At 47.4% G+C, this 27,492-nt stretch overlaps 1 protein-coding gene across 1 annotated transcript in view; it reads left to right on the top strand.

The window, feature by feature from the left end:
- The window catches only part of TRIM44 (tripartite motif containing 44), a 108,664-nt gene extending 82,562 nt beyond the window's left edge, over positions 1-26,102 (top strand). Inside the window, exon 5 of the mRNA XM_038563026.1 lies at positions 21,562-26,102. Within this exon, the coding sequence (XP_038418954.1) occupies positions 21,562-21,589 (28 nt within the window). The 3' untranslated portion in view covers positions 21,590-26,102. The remainder of the gene's footprint in view (positions 1-21,561) is intronic.
- The last annotated feature ends 1,390 nt before the right edge of the window (positions 26,103-27,492 follow it).

The following is a 27,492-nucleotide window of genomic DNA, read 5'->3' as shown; positions in this document are numbered from 1 at the left end:
TGAAGCCACCTCCTGCCCCTGTTACTCTTGTTAATTTATTTGACCCACTCCTGTTTCTTCATTATTGCTTTTATGAACAGAGAATCCAGCAACACATTATTTCAAATGTCCTGCCATTATGAATGCATTTCCTTTCATCGTAATAGCACCAACCATAATGAGTACATTTTGTATCTGTGCAGATGTCACTGGTGTTTTCGATGCTCCATTCTAATTTATGTTGGAAAATGAATACTTAAAGTATTGCCCAGGCTCCCATTACTCCAGAGGAAATGAGGGACACCCTGTGTGTATGCATATGTTTTTGCATTCATGCAGCAGATAGAATGTTTTGGTCAGAATGAATTGTGTGCCTGAAATGATTCTGGCCCTTTCCTGGAAGGACACACTGGAGGTAATTTGCCATGCACGTCAGCAAACCTGTGAAAACAGGTTTCTTTATGAAAGAGTGTTTGGGCTTGTTCAAGGGACACAAATTATACTCAGATTTTGTTAGGGAAGATGGAAAGCTTAGCTGATTGAGGGATCCAAGTTCTAGGGTACCTCAAGATCTTCTTGCCTTCATGTGCACAGCGTATAAGGTTGCTGTTGTGCTTGGTGTCAACAAATCTCCCCATAAGTCAGGCACACACTGTCATGGCCTTTTTGACGTTGAGAGTGAATAGTGAGAAAGGCCCACTGGGGCATAGGAGGTGCTCGGTTTGGGGATAGTTGCATGAACCGATCTTTATGTTGAGCATCCACAAGGTAGATGATTATAGGCATAGAATTTGAAATGTGGATTGTGGTAGAATGTGGCTCCTTTGTGGAAAGAGGCTGAGGCACTCAGCTATCTAAGAAATGGTTTTCCCTATGTTTAAAACAGTATGTGGGCCATACTCTCTAGACACTGAGCGTGTCTGTCTGTCAGAGATACTTGGGGTGGTATCTTTTTAGATACATCTATGCCAAACGTATCCTTTCCAAGGCTCGGGATTGAGGTCGTGAAAGGGTACCTAGAAGGTAGCCTATGAGACTGATTATTAGGAATCTTCATTCTTGGGTTCTAGGAATTAAAGGAGGTGGCACAAGTAGTTTACAGAATAGAAGTATAGCCTAAATTTCTATAAAATCCTGAATTTTTTTTATCACACTTATTCCAGCTAAATCTTTTGAATATGCAGGAGTTGCTACTTAATAAAAATTGTCTACTCAGTTTAGGACTACTGACTTAATATACACAGAGATCTGCAATATGCACATAAATGAGAGGGGTCTGGAAATGTTTTTCTTCTAACAACAACAACAAAAAAAGGGCCAGACCCTTTCTAAAATTTAGCTTGGGGAAGAGCAAAATTTTTCTTTATATCTAAATGATCTTAAATCTCACCAGCTTCTTATTGCTAAAAAATCTATCAGAATCTAGACTGTAGAATTTCAGTATTTGTCCTTCTCTGTTTCGTAGGGAGTGCTTTCACCTCCGAATCTCTGCAGCCTTAATTTTTGCACAATGCATCACTCGACTTTTCTGTCAATACTTGAAAGACAGACTTGAAAGAACTAGTTTTTCCAAATCTGCCCAGAAATATAAGCCCAGATAAGACCAACGCAATAACCTTAGAGAAGTTATTGTTCTTTGCTTCCTTGATGACAAAAATCTACTAACACTTGTCCCATACTAAAAAGTCTATAATTTACAGGAGATTCTGTAGGACCAAATAAACTGTCAAAACACAAATGTATCTAGCCCTGAGTTGAATCTGAGTCCCAAATCCTCCTTTATTGCAAACTCAAATGCCAATAATGCCCACTGCAACCTCTAAAAGGAAACAGCAAAAGGCAAACACTTTCAGAGTTCTGTGTGTCTGGGCAGTCTTCGCTGTTGTTCACCATTTGCTCAGGGCCAGTGATGTGAAGCACATTTTACTTTTGCCTTGGGGCAGGGTTAGTCTCTGAAAGGAGTACAGAAATGAGGGTGCGGCTAGGAGCCACGTCCTGCAGCAGTGGCTTCTGGTTTCCGTGGACAGATCACAGAAGAAGATGCAGTTTACCACTAGAGCAGTTCTGAGTCAGAAGTGGAGACTGAAACCTCTGGGTCTCCATGCCACTGTTGAGGTTAGAATGAGGAGCCAGGGTGAGAACACAGTATGTGCCCAGTGCTGCTGCTGCCTGCTGAGTTGAGCTGGCAGGGAAGTCTGGGAACCAGCCGGCACTGCTCCCCGGAGGAGCCGCCCATCTGAAGAGTTCCTCTAGCAAATGTGCCTTCAGGGGACGATAGAATCAGAGGCAGAGCCATTTGCATTAATTCATCCTACACATGTCTTTTGCCTCCTAAAATGTTCAAGGTTCCTGCCATATGTATGTATAAGTTTCTGGTCTCTAAATAGCTGTGCTTGTAGTCTACTCTGATATGATTGAACAGCAAGGGAGAAGACTGGACCCAGGGAGAATATGGCTCGCTCTTTCCTGAATCACGTTGTGTGCACTTCCCCTGCCGTTCTTTTGTTATAGTTGTCCTTAGCCATGAAACAAATGCAAGGTCTTTACATTTTTCCTCAACAATAAATGGTACCAACTGAATGAGGACAAGCTGATGCCAAATCTGTGTATTTTCTGAAACCATTGATCTGAGATAAAGCAGAAATTACTGTAATAGCTATCATTTATGTTGACCTTGGGCCAGGTATAGCATTAAGGACTTTAATAAGGTATATCTTATTTAGTGTTCATGGCTGCTCTATGACATGGGGTTTATTGGACCCCATTTTATATGAGGATTTAAAACACAGAGAAGAAAGTGATGTTCCCAAGGTTACAGTATCTCCTTATTTCAGAACCCAGTCCTTCCCTTTCACATGGTCATTGACAATTAGAAGACTGAAGAAAGAGTCCCTCGAAGAGACTCTGTTAGCCCACTTAAGATCTCTGGGTTCCCTCTTCCTTTAATCAAGCACACAGGAAAGGCCATGGTGCTCCACACACCAGCCACACTAGGGCCTGATTGCCCCAGGCGTAAGAGCTGCCAGCAGGTGGGTCAGCAGGATGCACACCTGGCAAGGTCACAGCCCAGCGCAGCATTGTCTTTGGTGGGAAGAACAGTGGCTTTGCCGTGGGACAAACCAGGACTCCAAAGGTGATCAGGTCACTGACCTCTCTGAGCCTCAGTTTCCACATCTGTAAAACAGGGTGTCCTAATGCCTTCTTCACAGAGATGCAGTCCACATGGGATGGGAGCTTATATATAACTACCTAATATAGTGCGTGCTCACTAGATAACTTTTAAAAAAACATATAGTTGCTTAAAATGTCATTTTATTCTGTATTAACAAAAGGTTTCGCAGGCACCCTGAAGTGTTTGGGCCCCAGCAGGAGCATCATTGAAAGATACAGTGTTCTGCAGGTTCCCTGAAGGCAGGTTCATTCTTTAGAACGAGTGTTGCCTTTCCTGGCCTGTTTTTCCCTCGAGGTAGGAGGCAGGCCATGCCCTCCCATCTGCCTCCCTATCCTGTAGCTCTCCCCCCAAGAATTCTCTCACCTTCCTTTTGTGATTTCCTTAAGTGCTTTTAATGGCTGCTTGACACTGGAAAGATATTCCCAGCAGGCACTCAATTTGTAATTGCCGCTTGTTGCTTGGTATGAACTTGTGGCTGACCTCTGGGAAAGCAGTGGGAACCCAAGGAGGGAGCCAGGCTCTGCTCCAGCAAAGCAGGGCGATGGGCCCTGAGCAGCTGGCAAGCACCAGGAGGAACAGCTCTCTGCACTTCCCTCACACCTTTGCCACCTTGGTCCTGTGTGTCTGGAAGTGTAATCGGTAGAGGATCGTGGTGTGGGTAAACTCCCACATTCTTAGCACCAACCAAAAAAATAAGACCAAAACACAGACTATGAACACAGGCTTCTGGAAGTACGTTTCAGCAGTGTGTGTGTGTGACCACTGTGAGGAAGGGTGCAGTGTCCTTAGGATCTTCCCTGCATACTCCAGAGCCAACCAGCAATTATTCCAAGGCCTATACCTGAGGGCCTGGAGGCCCTCCCACTTTTTTTTTTTTTTAACCTTCTAAATATGACTGTCTTCACCAAGGGGAAGGTGATTGAGGTACAAGAAATAGAGGCAAAATGCAAATCCGTTATATCTTCATTTCACAAATAGACACCCAGCTGCTCAGCAGGGTTGTAAGTGTTCAGTCATAAGACATGCCCTCGAGCAACAGCTCACTGGCTAGAGGAGGAAGAGCCAAGTGTCATCCAGGGTTAACGCCCCCATAGGAGACACATGTAGTAAGTAGCCAGTGACCAGCACCTGGGAAATGGGTTCCACGGTAAGTGCTTCGTGCCGAGACCTGTGCGACCCACTCCCTTGTGCCTTACGGGCTGGGCCCTAAACCACACAGCCGGGACTTCATAAAGACGCTTCAGCGCCCGCCACTGTTGACAGTGTCCCTCCGATCTCTCGGTCCTGCTCACCCTGCACTCCACCCCTCGGTGGACCTTCCCAGGTTGGGACTTGGTGACGAATCGTCCTGTTCAGGACGGGCGCCCTGCTCGAAGCTGCCCCTCTGCCCCTGCCCCAGCTCAGACTCCTGCCTTGCCTCCATGGTGGTCCTTCTGGCGGGTTTCCCTCTTGGGGCTGCTTCTAGCTCAGCTGGTCTCCCCAGCCCCCCGAGTCTGCATTTGTGCCGCCCGCCAGGAGCAGGATCCCCGGGCTCCCCTGGCCCTACAAGCAGCCTCAGGCAGGTCGAGTGAGGGGGAATGCTGAAGCCCCTGGAGGCCCGGAGGGTCAGCCCCACCTTCATGGAAGACGGAGGGCCAGGTCTGAAGGCTGCTTCTGATTTGGGGAGGGCCGGGGAAGGGGGGTGCACCTCCAGGCTGGAGCAGGAGAGGCCCTTGTCGTAACTTGTTAACAGCTGGGAAAGCCGTCAGTGCGAAGGAGGAGTTTAGAACTGGAGCTGCCACAGAGATTTAAGGATTATCTGTGGATTTCAATGCCATTACTGTTCTTTACTGGAGGGGAGGGGAGGGGAGGGGAGGGGAGAGGAGGGGGAGTTGGAATGAAAGAGAAAATAAAGCCTCTAGTACAGAGTTCCGTCAGATTCATGGGGCCCTACACTCCTCCCCCAGACGGTGTTTACGTTCCCATGGTCGGCCCGATTGGAGAGTCTGGTTTAACCCCTAGCAGGAGTGCCCTCTCCAGCCACGTTGCTGTGACCGTTCATTCCAGTTAAGATGAGGAAGAGCCAAGTGGTGATCATCATCTTTGCTTTCAGGGCATAGACCGGTAGGCCCCGCCTTGGTTGCCAGGCACCTACAGTTCATCTCACCCCGTTTCCAAAGCCCTGTCTCTAGGGGCAGGACCAGGCCTGTGATTAGCCACCAGAGTCCTTCGTCCCACCAGAGCTCTGAACACTGTCAGAAATCCGACTTCCATCGTAAGAACCACGACAAAATGGTAATTATGTGAGGTAAAGGATGTGTCACCCTTATTGTGGCAGACATTCTAAAATATATACGTGTGCCAAATTATGACAGCACATACCTTATACTTGTACAATGTTACGTGTCAGTTATATCTCAGTAAAGCTGGGGGAAAGTCAGACTTGAGAGATTGGAGAAGCAATTTGAGAAGGGAGAGAGCCTTCTCTCCAGCTGAGCATAAAGCAAGCAGTTCCATAGGCTTTGCTGAAACTCCCATCTACAGAATTGTTCGTCTTTTTTTTTTAAACTTCTTTTTTTTCTCTCTTGTGTGTATTTCAGTCAAGGGCCCTAAAAATAGTTTTTAGAGAGGAGTGACTTTATTGTCTCACAGCAAATGTTTTTTAATTTAAAAACAACCCCTTAAAGAATTATCTCATCTTTTCCCCAAAGTGGTTAGCTGGAATGTTTATTTTGTTGTCATTCCCTCCCTCCACCCCTCGGCAGGGGCTGAGTGAAGCCTGCAGTGGAATGTTTTAAATAGAGAGAGGGTGAGTGGGTGGGGAAAGCAAAAGATCTCTACACTTCGTGTTAATTTCTCACGTTGGCGTAGAAGAGCCATCTGATATGTGTACTATCCCGTGTAAGATGTGACTGTGATTGGGACTCGGAAGTGAGAGCCGGAGCCATCATCTAATCCAGGAAGGAGGAAGGGAACCGAAGAAGGCAGAGTGAAAGTCTGATATGTCAGCTGCTATCTTATGTACCATTTCCTTTTGTTTGTTTATTTTTATTTTATTTATTTATTCATGGGAGAGACACAGAGAGGCAGAGACACAGGCAGAGGAAGAAGCAGGCTCCCGAAGGGAGCCCAGTGTGGGACTCGATCCCAGGACCCCGGGTTCATGCCCTGAGCTGAAGACAGACGCTCAACCACTGGACCACCCAGGTGCCCCACACACCATTTCCTAAGAGAGGCAGTCACTAGTGAGCACTAACCATGCGCCATATGCTTTTACATTCATAAAGAACCTGGATGTCATCGACCCTGTTTTACAAGCGAGGGAACTGAGGCCCAGTAGAATAAGTTTTACCCAGGGGGACCCAGTTAATAAGTGGAAGGACTGGATCCAAACATTGGTTTCCCTGTGTCCTTCCTGCTCCTCTCGGCCTGCAAGCCAGCGGGGAAAGTCTGACAGCAGAGAGCCATCTAGATTGTGGACAAACACCCCTTAATTCTGCAGCTTTGGAGGCTGGACTGTGCCTTACTCAACACTCGGGGACATTCTCCTGATGCCCTTCCGGGTGTTTGGATTATCTTGCTCTGGTTGGGCCCTGAGATTGGGCCGGTGGAGAGCAGTTGCTTTTCAGGTATCATGAATAAATGTTATGACATCTGATTTACGTTGAGAAGTGAGCCATAATCAAGTTCTCCTGCAGATGGGTGGGACAGGTCTGAAGTGGGGGGGTGATGTCATTTGAGTGTCACAGCAGAGCTGACTTCAGAAAAAACCAGGAGGAAGGCAGGATGCGTCTTTAATGATCTTTATCTGCTTCCTTCAGAACCCTGTGCTTTTGCCCTAATCCTGGCCCTTTAAAGATGATCATTTCTCTTTCCTCGAGAAACATAACCATCTCCCTTGTCCCATCAGCTTCTAAGTGACAGCTGGCTCACCCAGAAACTCATCTGTGTTCAAGTAGTAGAGGGTGGTCGCAGGAGCTACTCTTGTCCTCTAATATCTACTGATGTTTTCACCCTCCTGGGGCCAGAAGGGCAGTACCTCAGACTAGGGGAACACCTTTGATATGATCGTGAGGTTTAGTGGCTTATGGGGAGATCTGTTGACCATGACAAAGCCCCTAGCTGCCTTTTACGTGATGTCACGTTGGGTATCTGTTGCTTCTCCCTGTGCGGAGGGCAGCCCTTGATCCCGAGCAGTGGGCTTTGTTCAGTCTTGAGATTGGGTGATGACCTGCAAGGGCGGAGACCTGCAGCGTTCCTTCCTCCTTCCTCCCTGGGTTTTGGCTCACCTGTTTGGTGTGTTCACGTGTCTTGGGTCATCGTCTTCCCTTCGGGCCAGGCTAGTGCTGTCTCTCATCTGACAGAATGATGTGGAACCCAGGGCGAGCCTCTGGTAAGACTGGCTGAATGTAAATCGGGTGTGATGTTCATCTCCTCGGCTGTCTGCATCAATAGGGGCGGATTCCCACAGTCCGGGCCTGTTGACTCTATCATGAGCTTTTGGAACAGTGGGGTGGCCGTAGCTCTCTTACCTTCACCATTTCCTGGGGGACTCGTAGCAGGAGTGTTTCTGCAAGGGCAAGGACAGGACAGGAATAAGCAGGGAACCAGCCCTCTGTCTGAATGGTTCCCTTTTACAGCCGTCTTCCTCATAGTTACCCTCATCTGACGGAGATGCCTGAGTTATTAATTAGGCACAAGAAACCTGCCTGTAGTTTGCTGTCCCTCTAGCTCCCAGCCCTCTCACTGTCCCTGGCATAGGCCTTAGACTCTTGGACAAGTAAGTCTGGTTTTGGCAACAAAGGAGTCTTTGGCTCTGCTTGGGAGTGTGTCCGTTGACTCCGGACCCCAGCATCCCATGTCGGCACCTGGGATATTCTTCCTGGCTAAGCGTCAGACTTGCACTGATGATACATAATCACATTTGAGCAGCCTGATGCCTGCCTGGTCCCCATGCAGGCTTTATATTGAGTTACCACTGGGTGTTTGGCTCCTCTTTCTTTGAAATACCTTTTTGTGTTGCTTTGGGGAGTGTCACCCAGAACCCAGGCTGAATATTTTAAGCATGGCCCTGGTTCATGTTTTGGAGTGCTGGCAGTGTGACGGAGGCCAAATGCAGTCCCGACACCCTTCTCATCTCCTGCTCTTTCCCATCCACATGCCTCCCATCTTCTTAGAAGACACTTTAAGCATGACCCACGAAGAGGAAGATCTCTTTCTCCCAGGGTAGCCTCTCACACTCTGTCTCCAGCCACTGTGAATGTCTCACGGCTCCCTGAACATGCTAAACTGGCACACATCTTCAGGACTTTGTTCAGGCTGTTCGCCCCACCTGGCATGCCCTCCTTCTGCCCCATAGGCTCTTTGGAAAATTCCAGTCCATCTGTCTACATTGAGTGGCAGTCTTTGCTGACTCTGCAGGTGGAATTTACCATCTCTTCCTCCTCTCATAGCGCATCAGCTGCATTCTTCGCCAGCCCAAGAGCTCCAGCTGGGTCCCTTCGGCACTCCCCTCACTGGCATGTAGTAGGGGCTCAGCCATCACAAGGTGAAATAGAAGCAGTTGGCTTTGGGATGGGAGCAATCTAAACACTGTTGAATTTGGTTGAGTGCAGGAGGTGCATCCCAGTATTTCTCCTGCCTCAGTTGCCCTCCAACACACATTCGCCCATCGTTTTCTGTCCCAGCATCCTGCCTTACTTTCTCCACAGTACTTTTCCTCTATCTTAAATGATAGCTGTCTCCTTTGCTGGAAATGAAGCTTCATGAGAATAGAGATCCTGTCGGTCTTGCTCACTACTATGATGCCAGCACCTAGTACGGCACCTCATATACTCTGGGTGCTCAGTAAGCATTTGTTCACTCAGTAAGCATTTGTTCACGAATGAATAAATGAATGAGTGATACCGCATGTCACAGCCAAGCAGTTTGAAGCTTACAGAGGTCCAGTAGCTTTGCCAAAGTCACCCATCTCAGAAGGGCCTGGATGGGAATCCTGGTTTTACTCCAGCATGAATGGTCCTAACACATTATACTGCCTCCTTTAAGTGTTTTCCAAGGAGACAGATCTTAGTGCTCCTAGGAGAAAAGTGCTTTTCTATTGGTCATAGTTACCGCCTTGAAGGCCAGCCTTCCCCACCTTGCACTTTACCTGCTAAATCCTTTCTCCTAGGCCAGTGCAGGTTGTGTGAGATCTGTGTGTCAGCCACCAAAATGCCTAAGTGCCAGGCATGTTGCTAAACACTGGGCGTAAAATGGTGCTGAATGCCTAAACCCTGGGAGGCTGCAAGGACAAACAAAGCAGGGATCTTGTTAGACCACCTTCATCGCTGATTCTCTGTGGGCAGACAAGGAGGCATCATCCAAACTGAACTCAAAATTTTATCTTCGGGGGGAGAGGAGCAAAAACCAGCTGAAGCCTTGAAAGAGTTTCTTTGCATCCTAATTAAGAGTGAGAAGTGGGTTCCTCTCACCTCAGGACAGACAAGACTGAAACTTGAAACCAGTATCTGACCCAGAGACATTCTGTCCCAAGTCCACAGGACAGCATCTTGGAGGCAGGCCCTTTTACATCACTGTTTGCCAGAGCGCACAAGAACTGAAGTGGGAATCAAGAGGCAAACAGCTGACTGGCAGCCAGGTTGCAACAGGAATGTCAGGCAGATCACAGTTGTAAACACAGAAAACATCTAGCTATACCTTTTTTTTTTTTTTTTTTTTAAAGACTATTGGCATGCCCTATAGCAGGGAGGAAGATTTCTGCTAATTGGCATCCAAACTGGAATTTGAGTCTACCAAGGCCTTGGACAGATCTTTAGTGATCACGCAGAGGTTTCCACCTATGCCACCGGCAGTGAGGAAGGCAGCTCAGCTGGCTGGACAAGCGCCCTCCTGCCCTGCCTTCACCACCACTGAGTCCCCCCACCCCGGGGGGGAGAACACGGGCCAGGCCTCAGGTCTAGTTCCAGCTCCTCCAAGCTGTGGGGCGTGGGGATGCCTCTTCATTTCTGTGCTCCTCGTGTTTTTTTCATCTGTAAAATGGAGTGTTCATTCTGTTAGGTTTATTATTATGAAAACCAAATGTGAAAATGTTGGTGAAGTGATGAGTTTAGAGCTTAGCAACTAATAACGATAGTACCCATTTAGTGAGTCCTTTTGTGGCTCACTGTCTTCATTTACACATGTGGAAAACTTAGCTTAAAAAGGCATCCCCCCCCCCAAAAAAAAGGCATCCCCCCCAAGGTTGTATGCTAATATGTACTGGACCGAGGTCTTGAAGCCACGTCTCTGATTCTTACTTGGGCACTTGTCCCACTGTCACTACCACCACCGCAGCCAAGCCTGCTCTCCCACTTGCGCACCCATGCCTCAGCCGGCGTTTCTGCTGAGGGAGGGAGGGGAACAATGAACAAGCACCCCTTTACTTCATCTTGGCCTGGGTGTCTCTCTCCCTCCACAGACCATTAGGGGGAAGGGTGGATGGTTAAAGTCTTAGAACCCAAGCCTGCCTTGAGCACAGCTCACAGCTGGATTGTGGAGGGCTGGAAGTTGCCAAATGTGCAGCTGTTTTGTAAGGAAGCCAGATGAGAACATTTCCTCCAGCAGATGAATTGGTTCTTCAGATTTCCTTGCCGGGGAAGGGCTAGACCTGAGCTTGCTGCTGCTTTGCCCTCAGTGACATAGCATTGCCTGGACACACCCAGCCTTTACCAGCAAGGCTTAGTCATTTGTAAGAGTAATCCTGTTTGTGATAAGCATTTTCATCCATACCTGGTCCCTCTCCCCTCCCTATGCCCTGTGGTCACATGTGCCTGGTGATTGCAGTCACCATTAGAAAAGAAAATAGAACCTGAGCTCGCCTCTAGAAATAAGCTGTCCATGAGATGCCTGGGCAGTATCTCTAAGACCAGCAAGCTCCCCACAGCCTGGGAACAGTGTCTAGAACAATAATACCATAAGGAGTTGTTTTGATAATTCACTTGGTCATTCATTCAAAAAATATTTGGTGAAGGTCACTGGTGCCAGGTACGTTATCCGGTACTAGTGATATAGCAGGGGACAAAATACTTAAGGACCCTTAGCATCTCAGAATAACTTTAGATAGTGACAAGTGCTGTGAAGACAGTACAATAGTGTGACCCCACGGTGCAGGGGTGGGGTGACTGCTTAAGACTGCTTGGTCAGGGGAGGCCTCTCAGAAGGTGACATTGAGGCTGTGACCTGAATGTTAAGGAGCCAGTCATTCCAAGCCATGAGGGGAGGAGCTTCTGGAACAGAACAGCAAATGCCAAAGCCTTAATGCAGCAACAAGCTCTGCTTATTTGAAAGCAGAAAGAAAGCCAGCGAGACCGGCAGGTGGCCCAAAATAGGTTAGAGAGGTAGGCAAAGGCCAAATCATGTAGGGATTTGCGAGCCATGGGCTTTTTTCTAAGGCTATAAGAAACCATTAAAGGATTTTTAAATGGGGCAGTGACGTAATCTGTTGCACATTAAAGAAGTATTACTCTCAATGCAGCTTGCAAACGAAACAGTGAAGTAAAGGTAGAAGTAGGGAGACCAGTCAGAAGGTGGTGGCAGTCATTCAAGCATGAGATGGTGGTGGCCGTGGAGAAGCAGAGGGGACAGGCACGAGACAGAACTCGCTGCTGGACCCGATGGGACAGGGGGACTGTGCTTCTGATGCTTTGAGCATAATCATTGGTACACATAATGCACTCAAGCGATAGCAGTTTACTGCCATTATTAACAAGTGGCATTTTCCCAAACACCAAGGGGAGAACAGGCTCAGGAAGGAATCTTGAGCCCATTCAGATGACACATGGTGCCTACAGCCCATGTGCGACATCAAAGTCAGCTCTTCTCTTTTATTAATGAGTGGCGTTCTTTGAGAAAATGGAGCTCAAGGTTGGACAGTCTGCTCAGGAACCAGAGATGTTGACTTGTGGTTAATCTCACTGCCATCAACTTACTGTATGAGTTTTAGCCTCTTGATTCCTTCATCTATGACTATGCAATGTATCAAGCACTGTCTGTGTGCCAGATACCATGCCATGCTCTTTTATATACATATATGTGCCAGGCACCCTATCTATGCTCATCCCCATGTAATCTTTCCTGCATCTTTTCCAGGAAAGCAGTAAATTGTCCTCCATTTCCAGGTAGGAGCACGGAGCTCACAGTCCCACAGCTAGTAAATGGCAAAGCTGTGACTCAAGCCCTAGGTGCTTCTAACTCTTAAATCCACGTTTATAACCCTCTGCAGTATAAGATAGGCACAGTAGGTCTTAAGAGTTGGTTTGTTTCTAGTTTCCAACTTCCGGACATCAATTCAAGGTCACTGTGGAACTCAAAACTACTGAGAACTAATCTGGAATACTTAAAAAAAAAAAAAAAAAAGCCTACTATTCAGAGATTAGAGATTAGTGTCAAGTGTGTATTTATTTATTGATCCTTTCTCCCTCTCCCTTTGGTAACCTGTAAGATAACAGCAGCTGAGGCAACAGGAAATTTGAAGTCCAGCATTTTATTAAATCTTATGTTTAAGATTTTTGTGGAAGGAAACTGCTTGAGAGAGATTGGATTTCCATTATTCACTTGCCAAGAAGAAATGAGAAAACTGGGTGGTGGGAGGGGGGTGGATTTCCTGAAGGTGTCGGGAAGGTAAGCTGGTGGGCTATTTTCTGCTTCTAGTCCCTCTACCCCCTGGAGTTGCCTGGGCTCTAATAGGGGTTTAGGAAAGGTTCCTTCCAGCCCTCACCACAGGAGGTTGTGGGTTATATGAAATCCAGCTGAGCTGGGGAAAGGAAGGGAGGCTGAGGAAGGCCCACAGAAAGAGAAATGCCCCATGGCCTTTTCCTCTTGAAGTTCAGTGGGAACCCGAGTAATAACATGGAAGTTATTTCAGAGAGGAGACACACAGACACCCCCCCAACCCCAACCCCACAGATACTTTGCACCTGCCCAACATCGGGGAGGGTGTAGGGGGAAGGGGGCATTCTCATACCTGTATGAACAAAGATTATAAATCAGTATGAGGTGATTTCTCAAGGGCAATTTAACAAGAATATATCAAATACCTTTAAAAGTATATCTCTTTTGCTTTTTGGAGAAATACCTGATTCTAGGACTGGGGAAGGAAATACACACGATGAGCCTGGAGCATTTTGTATTGCCAGAAAGTAAGGAAGTGCTCCAAACAAACCTGCACAAAGACCCCACGCTGATGAGGGTATGTCTGGGGCCATAGGACCTGATGAAAAGAACTCCTAGAGGCCTACGCTGAACAATTGGAGCAACAATAAGCAGAGTAGTATTGGGTTATGACCCAAAGCATAAAAATAAACACCCATGAGTCCATACTGCTATAAGTAAACTGTTGAATAAATAAAGGAGAAGAGACAAATCTCCTGTTTGGAAGAACTTACAATAATGTATGCAAGTATCTACACTCCGCGACGAGGAGAGCAACTCCTCACTCTGGTTTACTCTTGGTGACCTCCTTCCAAAACATGCAGTATGGGAAGCAGGGGAAAGAGTAACTTTGCAGTGAGAAACGTTAACGAGCGCAGCTGGACCGGGCGACCGAGCTCAGCATCCGCAGTGCTGTCACACTGATAGCGCGAGCCCTGGCTCTGATGTGATGACAGCGGCATGGTCCCTCTGCGGTGCCTTCCCGAAAGGCCCGTAAGCAGGGCCTCATCAGGACAGAAACATCAGACACATCCCAACCAAGGGACACTCTACAACGCCCCTGCCCAGTACTCCTCAGAACTGTCAGAATAATAAAAAATCAGGAATCTGAGAAACGGTCACAGCCAAGAAGAGACCAAGATGACTAAGTGTAATGTGGCTCTTGGGTGAAATCTGAAATGGCAGGAGAGCATCAGGGGAAAACTGAGGAAATCTGAATAAAATCATGCTAGCATACCAAGACCAGCGCGTTGTAAGAGACGTGCTTTAATAGTAGAGGAGACTACATGCTGGAACCCCCGCATGTAATTCTTCTGTAAATCTAAAGTTACTGTAAATAAGTTCATGACCTAGGTGTTTCCCTTTCTCCTCCCTTTGGAAATAATAAAGGATGAACCTAAAGATTGATCCACATGGATATGTGTCACAGAGGTGGGGGTAATAAGTGAAAAGGTAGAAATAATTGAAATGTCCAGTAGCAGGAATGGTAAGTCCATACAATGCAGTCATGAATCCCAATCTTAGAGAAATATATTTCTTGGTAAGGAAGGGTTTTTATGAGTGCCAGCTGAGTGGAAAAAGCAGATTCTGAAAGTGCCCATGAAGTATATATTTTTATATATGCATGAAGGGGTACAGATAAATATATTTCAATGTGCTCGTAATTATCACTGATGCATACATAATGCTATGGATTTTTCTTTTCATGGAAGCAGTACTTGCTTGTTACAGAAAATACAAATCAGCAAAAAATAAAATATTACTTTCTGAGTTAAAAAAAAAAAAAAGCTGGAAATGATTCCATTATAAACCCAGCAGCAGCAACAGGAGTCTCAATCCCAAAGAAGGGAGTTCTGAGAGCAGATGGGACATTGGCAGCCTGGGAAGCCTGCATGTTTCTTCCATTCAGGTGTCTCCCCCTAGAAGTGCGCTGCCTGAACAGACCCTCTGGTGCCCTTCCGTTTTCCACAGGAACAGGCCACCTTCCGCTTAGCCCCTGTGGGTGCAGGAAGGGTGGCCACCTGTAAAGACAGTAAACAGGTTGCAGGGTGTGTGGAGATCAAGCTTGGCAGTGCGGTCCCAGTGTAGACCTGAGGCCCTGCTGGAGCCCCAGGCCTCTCTCAGAGGCACCTACGTCGGCCTGTAAGGCAGACGCACCTGGAGAGCTGAGAGACAGACCCAGTGTCTCTTGCCTTCTTCTGTAGTAATCCTGCCCCATTACCTAGCATTGTTTCATCTTAAAAAGAATCTGCACGTACCTTCCATCTCTGTTGTTCCAACAACCACCCTTGGAGGTAGGTATTACTATCCCATTTTTCAGGTGAAGAAACTGGGCCTCAGAGGACTTAATGGCTGTCACTTACCTTGTGGGTAACCGGAGGTCAAAAGATACAGGCGCATGTCATACCTCTGAACCAAGTCTGGTTTCCGCTCAGGGTTCTGGAGTGTGTTGCATAATCTAGATCTTCCATTTAGCCGCCGTGTCCCCTGAGGAAGTTGTGCACCTTCGCTTGGCCTCACTTTTCTCATCTGTAGGATGCAGATGATAATACCCATCCGCAAGCTCCTGGCAGGGGTTAGTGAGATGGTGCATATAAATTGCTTAGCATGGTGCTCAGAACATCAAGTCAGCCCTCTGTGAACACTCCTTATTCCTGAAGAGAAGGTTCATGGGATAAAGTAGAATGCGACCTAGAGAGAAGGGTCCTTCTCCCTGTCTGTCCTGTGATCTGAGAAGGAAAATGCGGCCAGGCTGGATCCACCCGCGACTTTATAAGACCCATGATGAACTGAGGAGTCGTGAGTCTTTTTCTCCTGACAGGCTTTCGTTCTTGGCTCTGTACTAGGCCCAGATCAAGCAGTGTTACTCATCAAGCTGGTGTTCGGGCCCCGCCAGAGGAAGAGGTGCAGGAACCTGGAGCATGTAGGCCAGCCTTCAGACTGAGTTGGAGAGGAATCGGGAGAGGGACCCACAACAAAAGCACATGAGAACCAGTTAATTAGCTTGGCACACATCCAAGTCAGAAAGCAGCTTGGCTTTTGTCTGGTTTGGAATTTTCCTAAATTCTACTTGCAATGCAACATATCCTGATTTCCCAGAATCAGACTGCAGAGCCAGGACTAAAACTTTGAAGTCCTCTCATGATTTTCTCCATTAACCCAGGACAACCCGAGGACATCTCACCTTATTTCATATTTAGCCCTCACTTAGTTCCATAGGCGGCAACTACAAATGTAAGTTGTGGCTCCTTATGGCGCAGTGACCCCCTCAGCGGCAGGCAGGGCTTCTGGGCCAGGTGACATGGGGCCCAGGAAGTGGCAGCTCTGCGCCGTCTGGTGGAGAAGTGTGTCTGGATCAGGGTGTGCGGGCCATCCCCGAGGGGACCGACCGCACGCCTCCCAGGCCTGGGCGGCACAGCCTCGGATGGTGGCTGGACGCTGCCCATGAGCTCCTTGACCATCCCCGTGTGGCTTCGTTCTCGGAGGGTGCTAAATCTCTCTTTGTGAACCTGACCCTCCTCCCTTGTTGATACCTCTTCATTTCTCTCTCCTCCCGAGTTGAATAATCCTTTTACAGCAAAAATGAATTAATAAATAGCCAGAGATTCAGCAGATAGGAGTGATGCCAAATCAAATTAAGCTTGTATTATATTCTCAGAAAAAGAAACTGTTAAACTTGCGAGGTCAGAGTGCCTTCCACCTCATTTATTAACGTCCTCTCCTAAGCTGCCGTCTCCGGGGAAGACGTGGAAAGGCCGAGCTGCCTATCTGTGCAGACTAGCTGAAAGAGCGCCAGGCCAGGCAACACGCCTCCATCGCTGCCACTTCATCAGCAGGTGTTTGGGGGCCGGATGTGACTGGGGGCTCTAACAGCTCCCTCAGTTTGACAGGACTCCTCATCCGACAGCGTGCCAGCTGTGTGCCACATGTGGGACACAGTGCGCCAGCTGTTTGCTGGCTGGAGCTCCCTCGTCCCATCCTCACCCTGCAGCACGTCCTGTCCCCTGCCCCCAGACACGCTACCCTCCCCGTCAGGATTGAGGAGCTCTCAGGTCCTCAGCTAAATGTCGTGTTCTTATACCCCCTAAAATTTAGGAAAAATTACATGCCTCCTTGCACTCCTGAAATTATATATCGAGTTTAGATAGTTGAAAAGTGAGTGCTATTACATGGCATGAGCTTTACATATGTCTTTGGCAAAGCTTTGGCACTACTTATTAAATTTACAGGCAAGATTCACTGCATAATCTAATTGGCAAAGGTTTTTATGGCCAAATCAGCCTTGTTTTCTGTCAGACCCAAGTCTGATTTCATTTTTTCAGCTCAAATCAACTTACTAGTACATACGTCATGATGACCATCTGACTCCTGAATGTGAATTCTTAGGTCTGGGGACAGAGGGGAGCACACAACTGTGCCAAGAGTACATTGACGGGGCAAAATAAAGGATTATCTCCTTTACTGTTTCTTGCCCTGCTCTCATAGGACTCCTCAGAGAAGAAAGGCTGAATTTTAAGATTGTCCCATGGTCAGATTCAAGAGGGTGAGAGGTACGCATTTCTTTTCTGAAGTGCAGTAGGGTGATTGTAACAGTGAGAGTGGCTGCAGAGAGAATTTCTAGATCGCAAGGATGCTCTTGGAAGGGTCAGTTTTAAGGAGTATATGTGGCAGTGAAGGATCTGGACATGTATTTCCTTAAGATGACACATGCCCACCTACCCCCTGGAAAGTGACTGTGTGCCCCAGTTCGCAACCACTGCTTTTAGATACGACAGCACTCAAACTCCCATCAGTCTGACTGAGGCCGGTTAACTAGGCTTCACTCCATATTTGTCCTCACCAGTGCTTGGCAGACACCTGGCAAGCAGAAGGGTCAGAGCCTTTGCATTCCGCTTTTCTTTCTATTCAGTACCTGTATTTCATTAGGTCTGGAGTTGTCGTTTAAAAACAAAACAAAACTGGGGTGCCTGGGTGGCTTAGGGGTTGAGCATCTGCCTCTGGCTCAGGTCATGATCCTGGGATCAAGTCCCACATCGGGCTCCCCGCAGGACTCAATCCTATGTCTCTGTCCATGTCTCTGCCTCTCTGTGTGTGTCTCTCATGAAAATAAGTAAAATCTTTAAAAACAAAACAAAAACTTCCCCAAGCAAGCAAAGAAGAGCACTGTTGCTCCCCAGAAACCTACGGGCATCTGGGAACAGGGACACATTTGCTCTGGAGGGTAGTGTTTCAGGTGCCAGGACCAGGAACATTGAAGAAAAGCCAGGAGGAGGAGGTGTTGACTCAGGGTAAGAGGGAATGTGGGCTGAAGAAGAGAGCCCTCGTTTTTAACCATTTGTACTGCTTGAAGTACACAGAACTTCCCCAGTAAACCTGTCAGATAGAATTACCATGAGGAGACTGAGACGCAGAGCGGCTAAGTAAGTCACCCAAGGTCCCACAGCCCATTAGTGCCAGAGCAGAGATCTGAACCTAGTTCAGTCTTGGTGACATCAGCACCATTATATAATATTGCCTCTCTCATCAGTAAATACCTACTACAGAGTGGGCTGTCCTTCCTTCTTTCATTTTTTTTTTAAGATTTTATTTATTTATTTGAGAGAGGGAGAGAGAGAGAATGAGCAGTGAAGAGGGACAGAAGGAGAGAAATAGAGGCAGACTCCTTGCTGAGCAGAGCCTGATGTGGAGAAGCTTGATCCCAGGACCCTGAGATCATGACCTGAGCCGAAGGAGATGCCTAACCTACGGAGCCACCCAGGCGCCCCCTCATTTTTTTTTTTATTTGTCTGGGTTTTTTTTTTTTTTTAATGAAGTTTTTAGTTTTAATTCCAGCATAGTTACCATGAATGGGCTGCCTTTCTAACACCCTTAGTTCATTTTCATAACAGCAATAATGACCTCAACAACAACACAGACAGTAGAAGGAATTTCAATAACACCTGAGTACTGATCCAATTATAAATCTAAACGTGGCTGGTAGATGTTTCAGAGGAGGATGCTAAGTGGCTGAGGTAGAAGGCTGTGTTACTTCCCTTGGGCAAAATAAAGACTTTTATAGACTCTTTAAGATTAAAATCTTATGAACACAGACCAGCTTATACCCAAAGTGGAGAAGCATTCAGGAGATGCGATCACATACTAATTATATTGTGTAACAAGAAAGACCACACACAGGGTGAGCAAAGTTCTGTGCTATCTCTTCACTTAAGATGCCTTTTCTTCATTATTGTGAAAAACAGTTTGTTAGTTAATTAGGAAAACGAATATACTGTATTTGAAGATGCTGTTGCAGAAAAAAGTTCTGTCTCTTTCCCACTCCCTCCCTCTCTCCTCCCTCCGCCCTCCCTCCTGGGCTGTAAGGTCTACGAGGGCAACTGCTGTGTCCATCATTCATCGTGGTGCCTAACACATAGTAGACACTCAATAAATGTTTAGCAAATGAAACAATCCATGGTATGCCAGCACCCCAAGGTCTCATGCTCTTAAACTATGAGATGAGCTATATCTTTCAGATTCAAGAACAAATCTCTTTGAGGGTCATGAGAAAAGGTGTTATCATCTGTCAGGGCTTCTGGCCTTTTCCTCAAGCCAGCTCTGTAAGTCTTGGATTAAAGACCCTGGCAACTAGGGAAGCACTTCTTTTATCTTCAGTTTTATTATACTCAGCTTGGGGGGAAAGTTTGTTGACCTTTTTGTGAATATGATGAAAATTATGGCCTTTCTCAAACAAAGGAACACACAAACTTCTGTGTACAACTTAAGTAAGTTCGTGAACCCTTTAAACTATGCATCTCAAGTTAAGAATGCTTAAAAAGTGAACCGCAGCTTAAGGAAAGGGCACAGTCATCCTGCTAGACCTCTCGTATTTGAAGGAAAATTGACAAGAGAACAATAAGAGCTTGCTTCGGATATAATACCAGAGGGGAGAATATGGCGCCAGTTCCAACTGTGCCTTGATTCTGGTGAGACACTTTCATAAAAGACCCTTTGTTCCCTTTGGGACAGATGCCACCAAACACTGCTTTTTTTAATGACAGTCCACTGTCCGGCCCTTCCCAGCATGCACCCTTCATCCTGTGATTGGACAACAGGCAGGAAAGGGGAATGGAAATAGGGCAGAGTTTTGGATCGTGAAGGTTGCTGAGTTGGTTCTTTTGGTTCCCAGAGTCCACTTACATTCATTTCAGGCTCCGTGTCTTGGAATGTTTTCGCCCTTAGCAGAAGTACTACAAGCCTGTTGCCTAGGATATTTTCCCTGAGAGTCTCTCCCAAATGGATGCAAAAAAAGCAGATTTTATAGAGACCTAGATAATCCCTTGTGAAAGAAAAAATGTCTAGGTCAGAGCTGGGAGCTGATGTACCCCAGGCCTTCCCTCCTCTCCAGCTCCTGTCCCTACTGGAGGAAGGAGATGTTTCCTCCCGTCCAAACGCTGCCACTTGATTACTTCAGACTTTATCCCACCAGAACTCATCCTTATGTTTTAAGGACACAGGCCTTACTGGTGACTGAGCATTTTCTGTCTCACTGAGGTCTCTGCCTCACTGTCGTCATCTGCAGGGTGGGGATCACAGCACCAGTCCCCACATCCCGGGATCATGGTGAGGAGTGCTCAGCTCAGTGTTCCCGGCACGTGGTAGGCACTTGATCACGTTGGCGCTTACTGTGTTAAGGACCGAGGCCTCTAGACGTGGAGGAGGAGAAACTAGGCAACTTCCGTACTTTTGTCCCTTCTCAGTGTGCTCGCTTCTGCCCCCTGTCCTTTCCTGGCCCTGCCTTTCCCCCATCCCAGTCCCTGGATCAACAGTGTTCTCTCCCAGGACCAAGCCAGGGAGGCTCTAACCTTGGGCGCCCAGGGTCCGAGCCATGCCTCTGGGACTCAGAGCTCACGTTTTGGCCACTGAAGTATCACTGATGTTTAGGACCCTCTGGGGGCAATAATGCCTGACTATTCCTTTCAGCTCCCTCCTTCCCTCCCTTCCTATTGTTTTTATTTCTCCCTTTTGGAAAACAGTTATTTATCAAACACATGTCTGCTAGTAACACTACTACTTCTCTCCTAATCCTGGTGCTCCATAATGCTGGTGCTAATAAACAGTGTTGCTGTCCTTTGACACTCTAGTGGGAGGTGGAGGGGTGAGTAAATAGTAAATGATAGGTAAGCCGTGATAAGGACAATTAATGAAATAGAGAATAACCAGGGAATCCTACTTAGAATACCCTCTCTGAAGAGGTGACATTTGAACTCTGTGATTGTCCTGGGCAGGTATTGAAACCTTGGCTTGATTCCAAGTGAGAAGTGCTGTTGGGAGTGCCAAGTGGTAGCTTCTCCTGTTTTTCTCTCCTAACAATAGAGGGTTTAAGGCTTAGGGGAAGTCAAACTCCTGATTTTTACAAGCTCTTTATTTTGTCAAGCAAGCTTAAAAAAATATCATGACCCTCACCTTTACAGATATTCACTTACCGTGTACCAGGCATTGTGCATTTTACATGTATTCTCTGATTTAATTCTCCAAAAACCCAAGGAAGTAGATCTTATTATCAAAATTATCCCTGTAGTCAAATACAGAAACCAGAACTGAGAGAAGCAGAGTAACTTGTGCATGGTCAACAGCCCAACAGTGGTAGGGTCAGGACTGGGATCCGGGTAGGTCTGAGAAGAGAGCTTGCGTCTTCAGCCAGTAGACCCGGCTGCCCGCCTCTTGTGATGTCGTAACTCACTTGGTTCTCCTTTCCTCTGCAGTGGTGCCAGTGAAGAAGAGGACACATGAAGGCTTGCCATCCCCCATGGAAACTCATCCCTTCCCCCTGTGTGTATGTGACAGCGTGTATGTAGCGGCTTCTGATTTCTGTGAAAGCTGCCCAGTGACAAACGTACTTCCACCGGATGCATCCCGAGATCCACAGCAGGCACATATCTCTCCAAGGGATGACCAAGTTTATTGTTACTGACTGTGCTTTTCATTCTCTTGTCGTGGTAGGTAAGAAAACATGCCCCTATGATCAACCAGGAGCAGTTAATTAAGCGTCCTTCAGGTAGTCCCTCAATGGCTGCTTTGAACTTACTCAGGAAAGCCAGTCCCTGTAATACTGTATACTCAGCATCGTTTTATCTGGAAGGATCTGGAATAATCTTGAAGGGCAGTCAGAATTTTTCCCCCTACCTGCTAATAAAACCCCCCTTTATTTATAGTGAAGCATGAAGTAGTACGGGGCACAGTTAGGGCTTTGTAGATAGTCTCTAAAAGTCCAGTTACACATTTGTGAAAACGTGGCTCCATGAAATAAGATGGGAGGCGTGAAGAAGATGGGGTTGGAGAAAGAGTTAAAAGTTTGAAATACAGGGATATTTTTAGTACATGAGGTTATCCAGCACTTCAGATCCATAATTCAGTGCTGTGGAAATGAAAAAAATGATTGAAGAGGTAGAAAGGAAATGACTTTAAAAAAAAAAAAACGGACCAAAGAGATCTGATTAAAAGTTGAAATCAGTATTTCTGAACTCAAATTGCCTGAGTTTCCCAAATAGTCACTAAAGGATATGATGGATCCTGAATTATCTGGGTGAATTCTGCTGGTTTTCTGGGTCTTGTCGCAACACGAAGGCTGGGATGTGTATTACCAAGTGGGAGTTTTCAGTGTAGATTCTTGTCATCCCCGCTCCGGCCCCCTTGGCCTCATTTGGCTTAAATGCAGTGTTAGGGAAAGCACCCTAGCGTGCTGATTCAAGCCTGGCTCCCAGCAGGTGCGCCCTCCTTTCCCTCCAGCCAGAACCCTCTTCCCATGCGCCCCGCCACCGGCCTTCAGCCCGCCCCCCACCAGGCCCTCCCCCTGCAAGTACCATGTGCAGAGACACACCACAGTGGGACTTCCAGCCTGTCCCCCTCCCAAGTCACATTTCCTTACAACCAAGTTTTCTACTCCCAAGTAAGCAGTGATTACCAGGGAATACAAACCTGCAAGTTAAAAAACCTACATTTTCTGAAACCTCAGTTTTACTTAAATGGTTTGGAGTCAGGGGATGATCTTATTTTTAGATAAAACAACTCCATTATGAAATAGAATGTTCATACACACAGCTTAGATAAAATGGGACACTTCGCAGGGAATTCTTATTAGCAAGTGAGGTATGCGCTCCCTCTCCTCTGCCTGTAATGGTATTTTGGTGTTCACTCGCGAGAAGTACAGTTGCAACTGGATCCAAGCAGCTACTCAGGGCCTGGACTTCTAGTTGCCTGTGAAGCAGAACCGAAGGCGCCTGCCCTGGGAGAGACCCCCCCCATCTCTTCCTGCCTGCCTGCGACCTGTACACCTATCAGAGAGCTCTCGGGCCAGCTGGTGTGTGTGCGTGCAGGATGGTTTTGAGGCAAAAAATAATACTTACTGTAGGAATACTATTTATGTCATTGTTCAATCCTGTGCATGCTGTAAAATTATTTTTTGAGGCCAGGAAGCTACCAGGCGTATATGCTTCTGGTTTAAGATTATCCTAGTTCACTTAATATGGGATGTTGGGACTAAGAGCACTTTGGGCTGTTATTTTTAAAAAAAATTTTTTTTTCTCTCAAACTGGTGGCCAAATAATGGCTAAGACAGTTTCGGTGCTTTACCTGTCTGCCTGCCAAGACTGGAGAATTTGGCATATCATTAAGTACAACCCCGAGCTGTATCCCACAGAACCACTCATAAAGAAGGACCAGTGGCCACTCGTATAAGAGTTTAAAAGCCAGAAGATGAAGACAACTTTAGGATCTGGTTGCTAAATCTGGTTGGATCTTGTTTGTCTTTCCCCAATAATTATTGCCTAATCTCCAAATAGCAGCCTTATCTTCGCAATGGACAGACCATTGGCTCCTCCCTACCAGATTGTACATTACTACTTGAAATCAGTATTTGGGAAACCCAGGCGTTTATGCAGTGGATATGAACAGAAATATAAAAATACATGCCAGCTTGTCTCCATATATTATCATATCTCTGTAATCCTCAAGGAAAGCACTTTTGCTTTTACTTAAGATTTCAGATCTGCTTTATGGGCTCCTGCTGTCTTCAGCACCTGATAAAACTTTAACCAGGGAAGCATTAAACAGAGCGCAGCAGCCTCTGCCCAGGCTCCGGAGCCCCCGCCAGCAGCATTTATCAGCGTATGAACTAGGGTGCTTCCTGTGGTGGCACCAGCTTCCCCCAGAGCTGGAGCGTGCTGCTCCGCCTGAAGCCCCAGCAGGGTGAGGCTAACCCCCTGCCAGGTCTGTAAAAGTTAGAGTGCCCAGGAGCATGTGCCGACTGGCCGCAGGCTCTGGGTTTGCCGAAATCCCCAGGGAGAAGTCATCAGGTGCGGCAGGTAATGAATGTCTCTGGAATGAATTGGGTCCTCACAGCAGTCCCTGGCTGCTTTCCAAATTTTGGTTCTCTGGAGGCTGAGAGTGGGTCTGTCCTTTGATTTGATGTCATCAAATCCAGGGCAATTCCAAGAAGTTCTTGGGCCTCTTAGCTCTGACAGCCCAGGAAGGGAAATGACCTATATTGAGGACCAGCTGAGAGCTAGGCCTTGTACTCGGCCCCTGTTTGTCAGATGCTAGAACGACGTGGAGAAATAGAGCCCCTCGCCTTGAATTACACAGCAAGGAAACGCTGGAGCCAAATTTTGAACCCAGCTCTCCCTGACTTTGTGCCAGTCCATGATCTACAGTCCAGAGGGAGGAAAAGGCTTCAGGTTCCCCCACTGCAATCTGACCATCCCGCTTTGTGGATTCTTTTTCAAAATTACATTTCATGGCTACCGTTTGGGCTCAGAAATGGCATCGAGGTAGCCTCACACTTCCACCTTAGCAGGTATCCGAAGCACACATTGCTAACTTGAGCCTGCCCCCAGGAGCTGGGGGAGCCTTTCCTTTCTGGTGCCATCCCCCATGAATAAAGTGTTTCTAGGCCTTCAAAGGTATAGAAGTTCTCAGAGATAGTAAAAGCGGAGGGTGTTCTCTTAAGTTTCTCTGAAAATGTCTGGTGCTATACTCCTGTGGAAAAGGGAATCTTCGTATTTGAGCCCAGCCAGCGGTGTGCTCTGTGAGGCTCTTAGTTCAGAGTCCAGCGGATCTAGACCTCCCCGCCGACAGCTGAGGTGTGTGTGTGCACGTGCACGGTACGCGTGCATGGACGTATACACACACGTGCAGTTGAAGAGCTAAGAGGAATCCAGAGCAGCCTCCTCGTGGTCTTGCACACCCCTGCAGAGGTTCCTGCCACCCCTGATCACAGGCGTCACCAGGTAGTGAGAGCTTAGGTGCTTGCTCACGAGGTGCTTATGAGAGGAATAGCTCCTTGGCGAAGGTTGTCAGCTCGGAGAGCACTGAGCCAGGGTGCAGCCCTGGAGGGAGTTGGCGCTGCAGGCCTGCTCCAGGATGTCTAACGGTGTGGGAAACCAGAATGACCCAGGGAGTGTGCTCAGTCCCGTCAGGCCTGAGAGCACAGCTGTGGAGTTGATGACTTGTGGTGCAAGGCATAGATGTCCTCTCTCCCCCCTGGAAAATACTCTCTTGCCGATACCTGAAGTTCCGTACTCACATGATGGCCACTCAGTACGTGCTTTGTAATATGAAAACCACGTTTACTGTGTGCCTAGCACATCTGGAATTTTCTGTTCAAAACAAATCTCATTATGGGTGAAGTCAGCCCAGCCTTAGAAAGAAAGCCCCTATGGCGGGAGTCGAGATCTCATTAATACTGCCTAGACCCAGCAGTGTTCTGAAACCCCCACCCCAGCTCCTTCTAAGACCCAGAGGCCCAGGGGACCTACCTAGTAGAACAGTAGCATTTGGAACTGAGAACACACCAGAAACAGCAGGACCATTGCCAGAGCAAGAACATGAAAACAAATTAGGACATTGTGGGTATACCGGTGCAAAAACCATGCCACAGAGCCCACGGTGGGCTTGATAGGACCTTGAGGGGACAGTAGATTTAAATTAACGGGAGTCAGACCTGACCTGTCTTTGTACAGTGACAGGCCACACTGCATGGGTGTGGACAAGCATCGAAGCCATTGTCTTCTGCCTGTTTTCCTGTGCACAGTCACATTCCCTCCTTAGTCACCTTCCCCTTTCACCCTTCACATTAAACAAGGGAACACTCGATCTTTCAAGGGAATTACACATTTGAGTTAATGTTTCAGTATATCATTTTCATACTGTAAATTATTTTGTAAGAGAGATTTACCGCTATCCCAGGATGTTTGGACTCAGCGCCCCTGTGCATTTGGAAATCAATAAACTATTACTGGAAATACCATTTGTCTCTGAGAGTTGTGCACAAAGGACCCTGCTAGGCGTAAATATTCATGATGATCTCCACTCTTAACTGTGGTAATGCTGGAGATGATGGTGCTTGGTTATGAGATACAGGACGCTCGTTTACTCCGGACTTCTCCGGAGCGGCGTAGGAGATCTCTGGGAAGGGGCACGCGAGCACACACACATAATGTCATCACTATTTGGAGAGATGTTTTCACCTCAAAAGTCAAGCAATCTGGGCCTAGGTTAAAGTTTCTGAGCAAAGTTAGATGACAGCCTAAAGAATACCTGATCCTGAATGATGTTTTCAGGGAACATGAAAGCTTTACCATTTGGATGGACCAGATTTTAATTTTTCTCCTATTTTCTAGAAACAAAACCTCTTTGCAGAGCAAATTACAGGGAGGCCAGCAAAATCATCTTGGTGGAACCTTAGAGCTACTCATTTGCTATAACTGATACAGAGAGAGAATCAAGTTGTAAATGAAGCAGTTCCGGTCGGTTTGCCCTCCACGGACCAGAGTCTGCACGGAAGCCTGCGGTCCTCTACACAGAGGCTGAGTGCAAACACCCAAGACAGTAGGTCTGTGTGACCCAGAGGGTGCAAGTCCTGCCTAAAGGTACTGAAATGCACTGCTTAAAGACCCGCCCTCCCTCTCCCTCCCGCAGCAGGTGTGCCTGGATGGGCTGCAGAAACCTGCTCTAAATTTCCTTTGAACAAATTTATCTCCCTCAGACCTCGTTACTTAGCCGGGGGACTGTGTGAACCTCGGAGAAATTGTCCAAGATGCGATGAATCCAGCACTGAAGGTCGCCGGAACAGCAGCTGGCTGTCTCCTGGAGCGGTCACTAGGCCCTCCTTCCCGCCCCCGCCCCCCGCCCCAGGTGCCCAGGCCACTGGTGCCGGGTGGGGTGGGCTGGCCGAGCCCTGGAGCGCTGGGGAGGGAGTCTCGGAGGCCTTTTAACAAACCACAAGGCTGCAGAGGTTTTCTTCCCTGCTGCCTGGTGCCAGTATCTCAGCACCACATCCCACCGCCCCAGGCCTTTCCCGGTTTACTGTCTCCCCGTCTGAAAGCTACAGCTCCCTATTTTGTTTCATTGATCTTCGCTTGGTCCGACTCACAGGTGGCCCCATTTCCTTTACCCTCCTAAAAGGGTGAAATTGCAGCTTGTCTGGAATATCTCCTGGCCTTAACGAGGCACCAGAGGTACCCACACGCAGCACAAAGCCAGGCTGCCAATCTTAAGCAGAGAAGAAAAGGTCACAGGAAAAAAATAAAAACAAACCCAAAAGACTGCTCAAAGTCAGTAACCGGCCGCACTGGGGATGTGTCCGTGCTTGCTAAATACTGCAATCTCGAGGGTTAAATCCTTTTGTTAATAATTTT

This window comes from Canis lupus, chromosome 18, assembly GCF_011100685.1.
Source record: "Canis lupus familiaris isolate Mischka breed German Shepherd chromosome 18, alternate assembly UU_Cfam_GSD_1.0, whole genome shotgun sequence".
NCBI lineage: Eukaryota > Metazoa > Chordata > Mammalia > Carnivora > Canidae > Canis > Canis lupus.
Note: the sequence above shows the minus strand (reverse complement) of the source record. Positions and strands in the feature narration are given on the sequence as shown.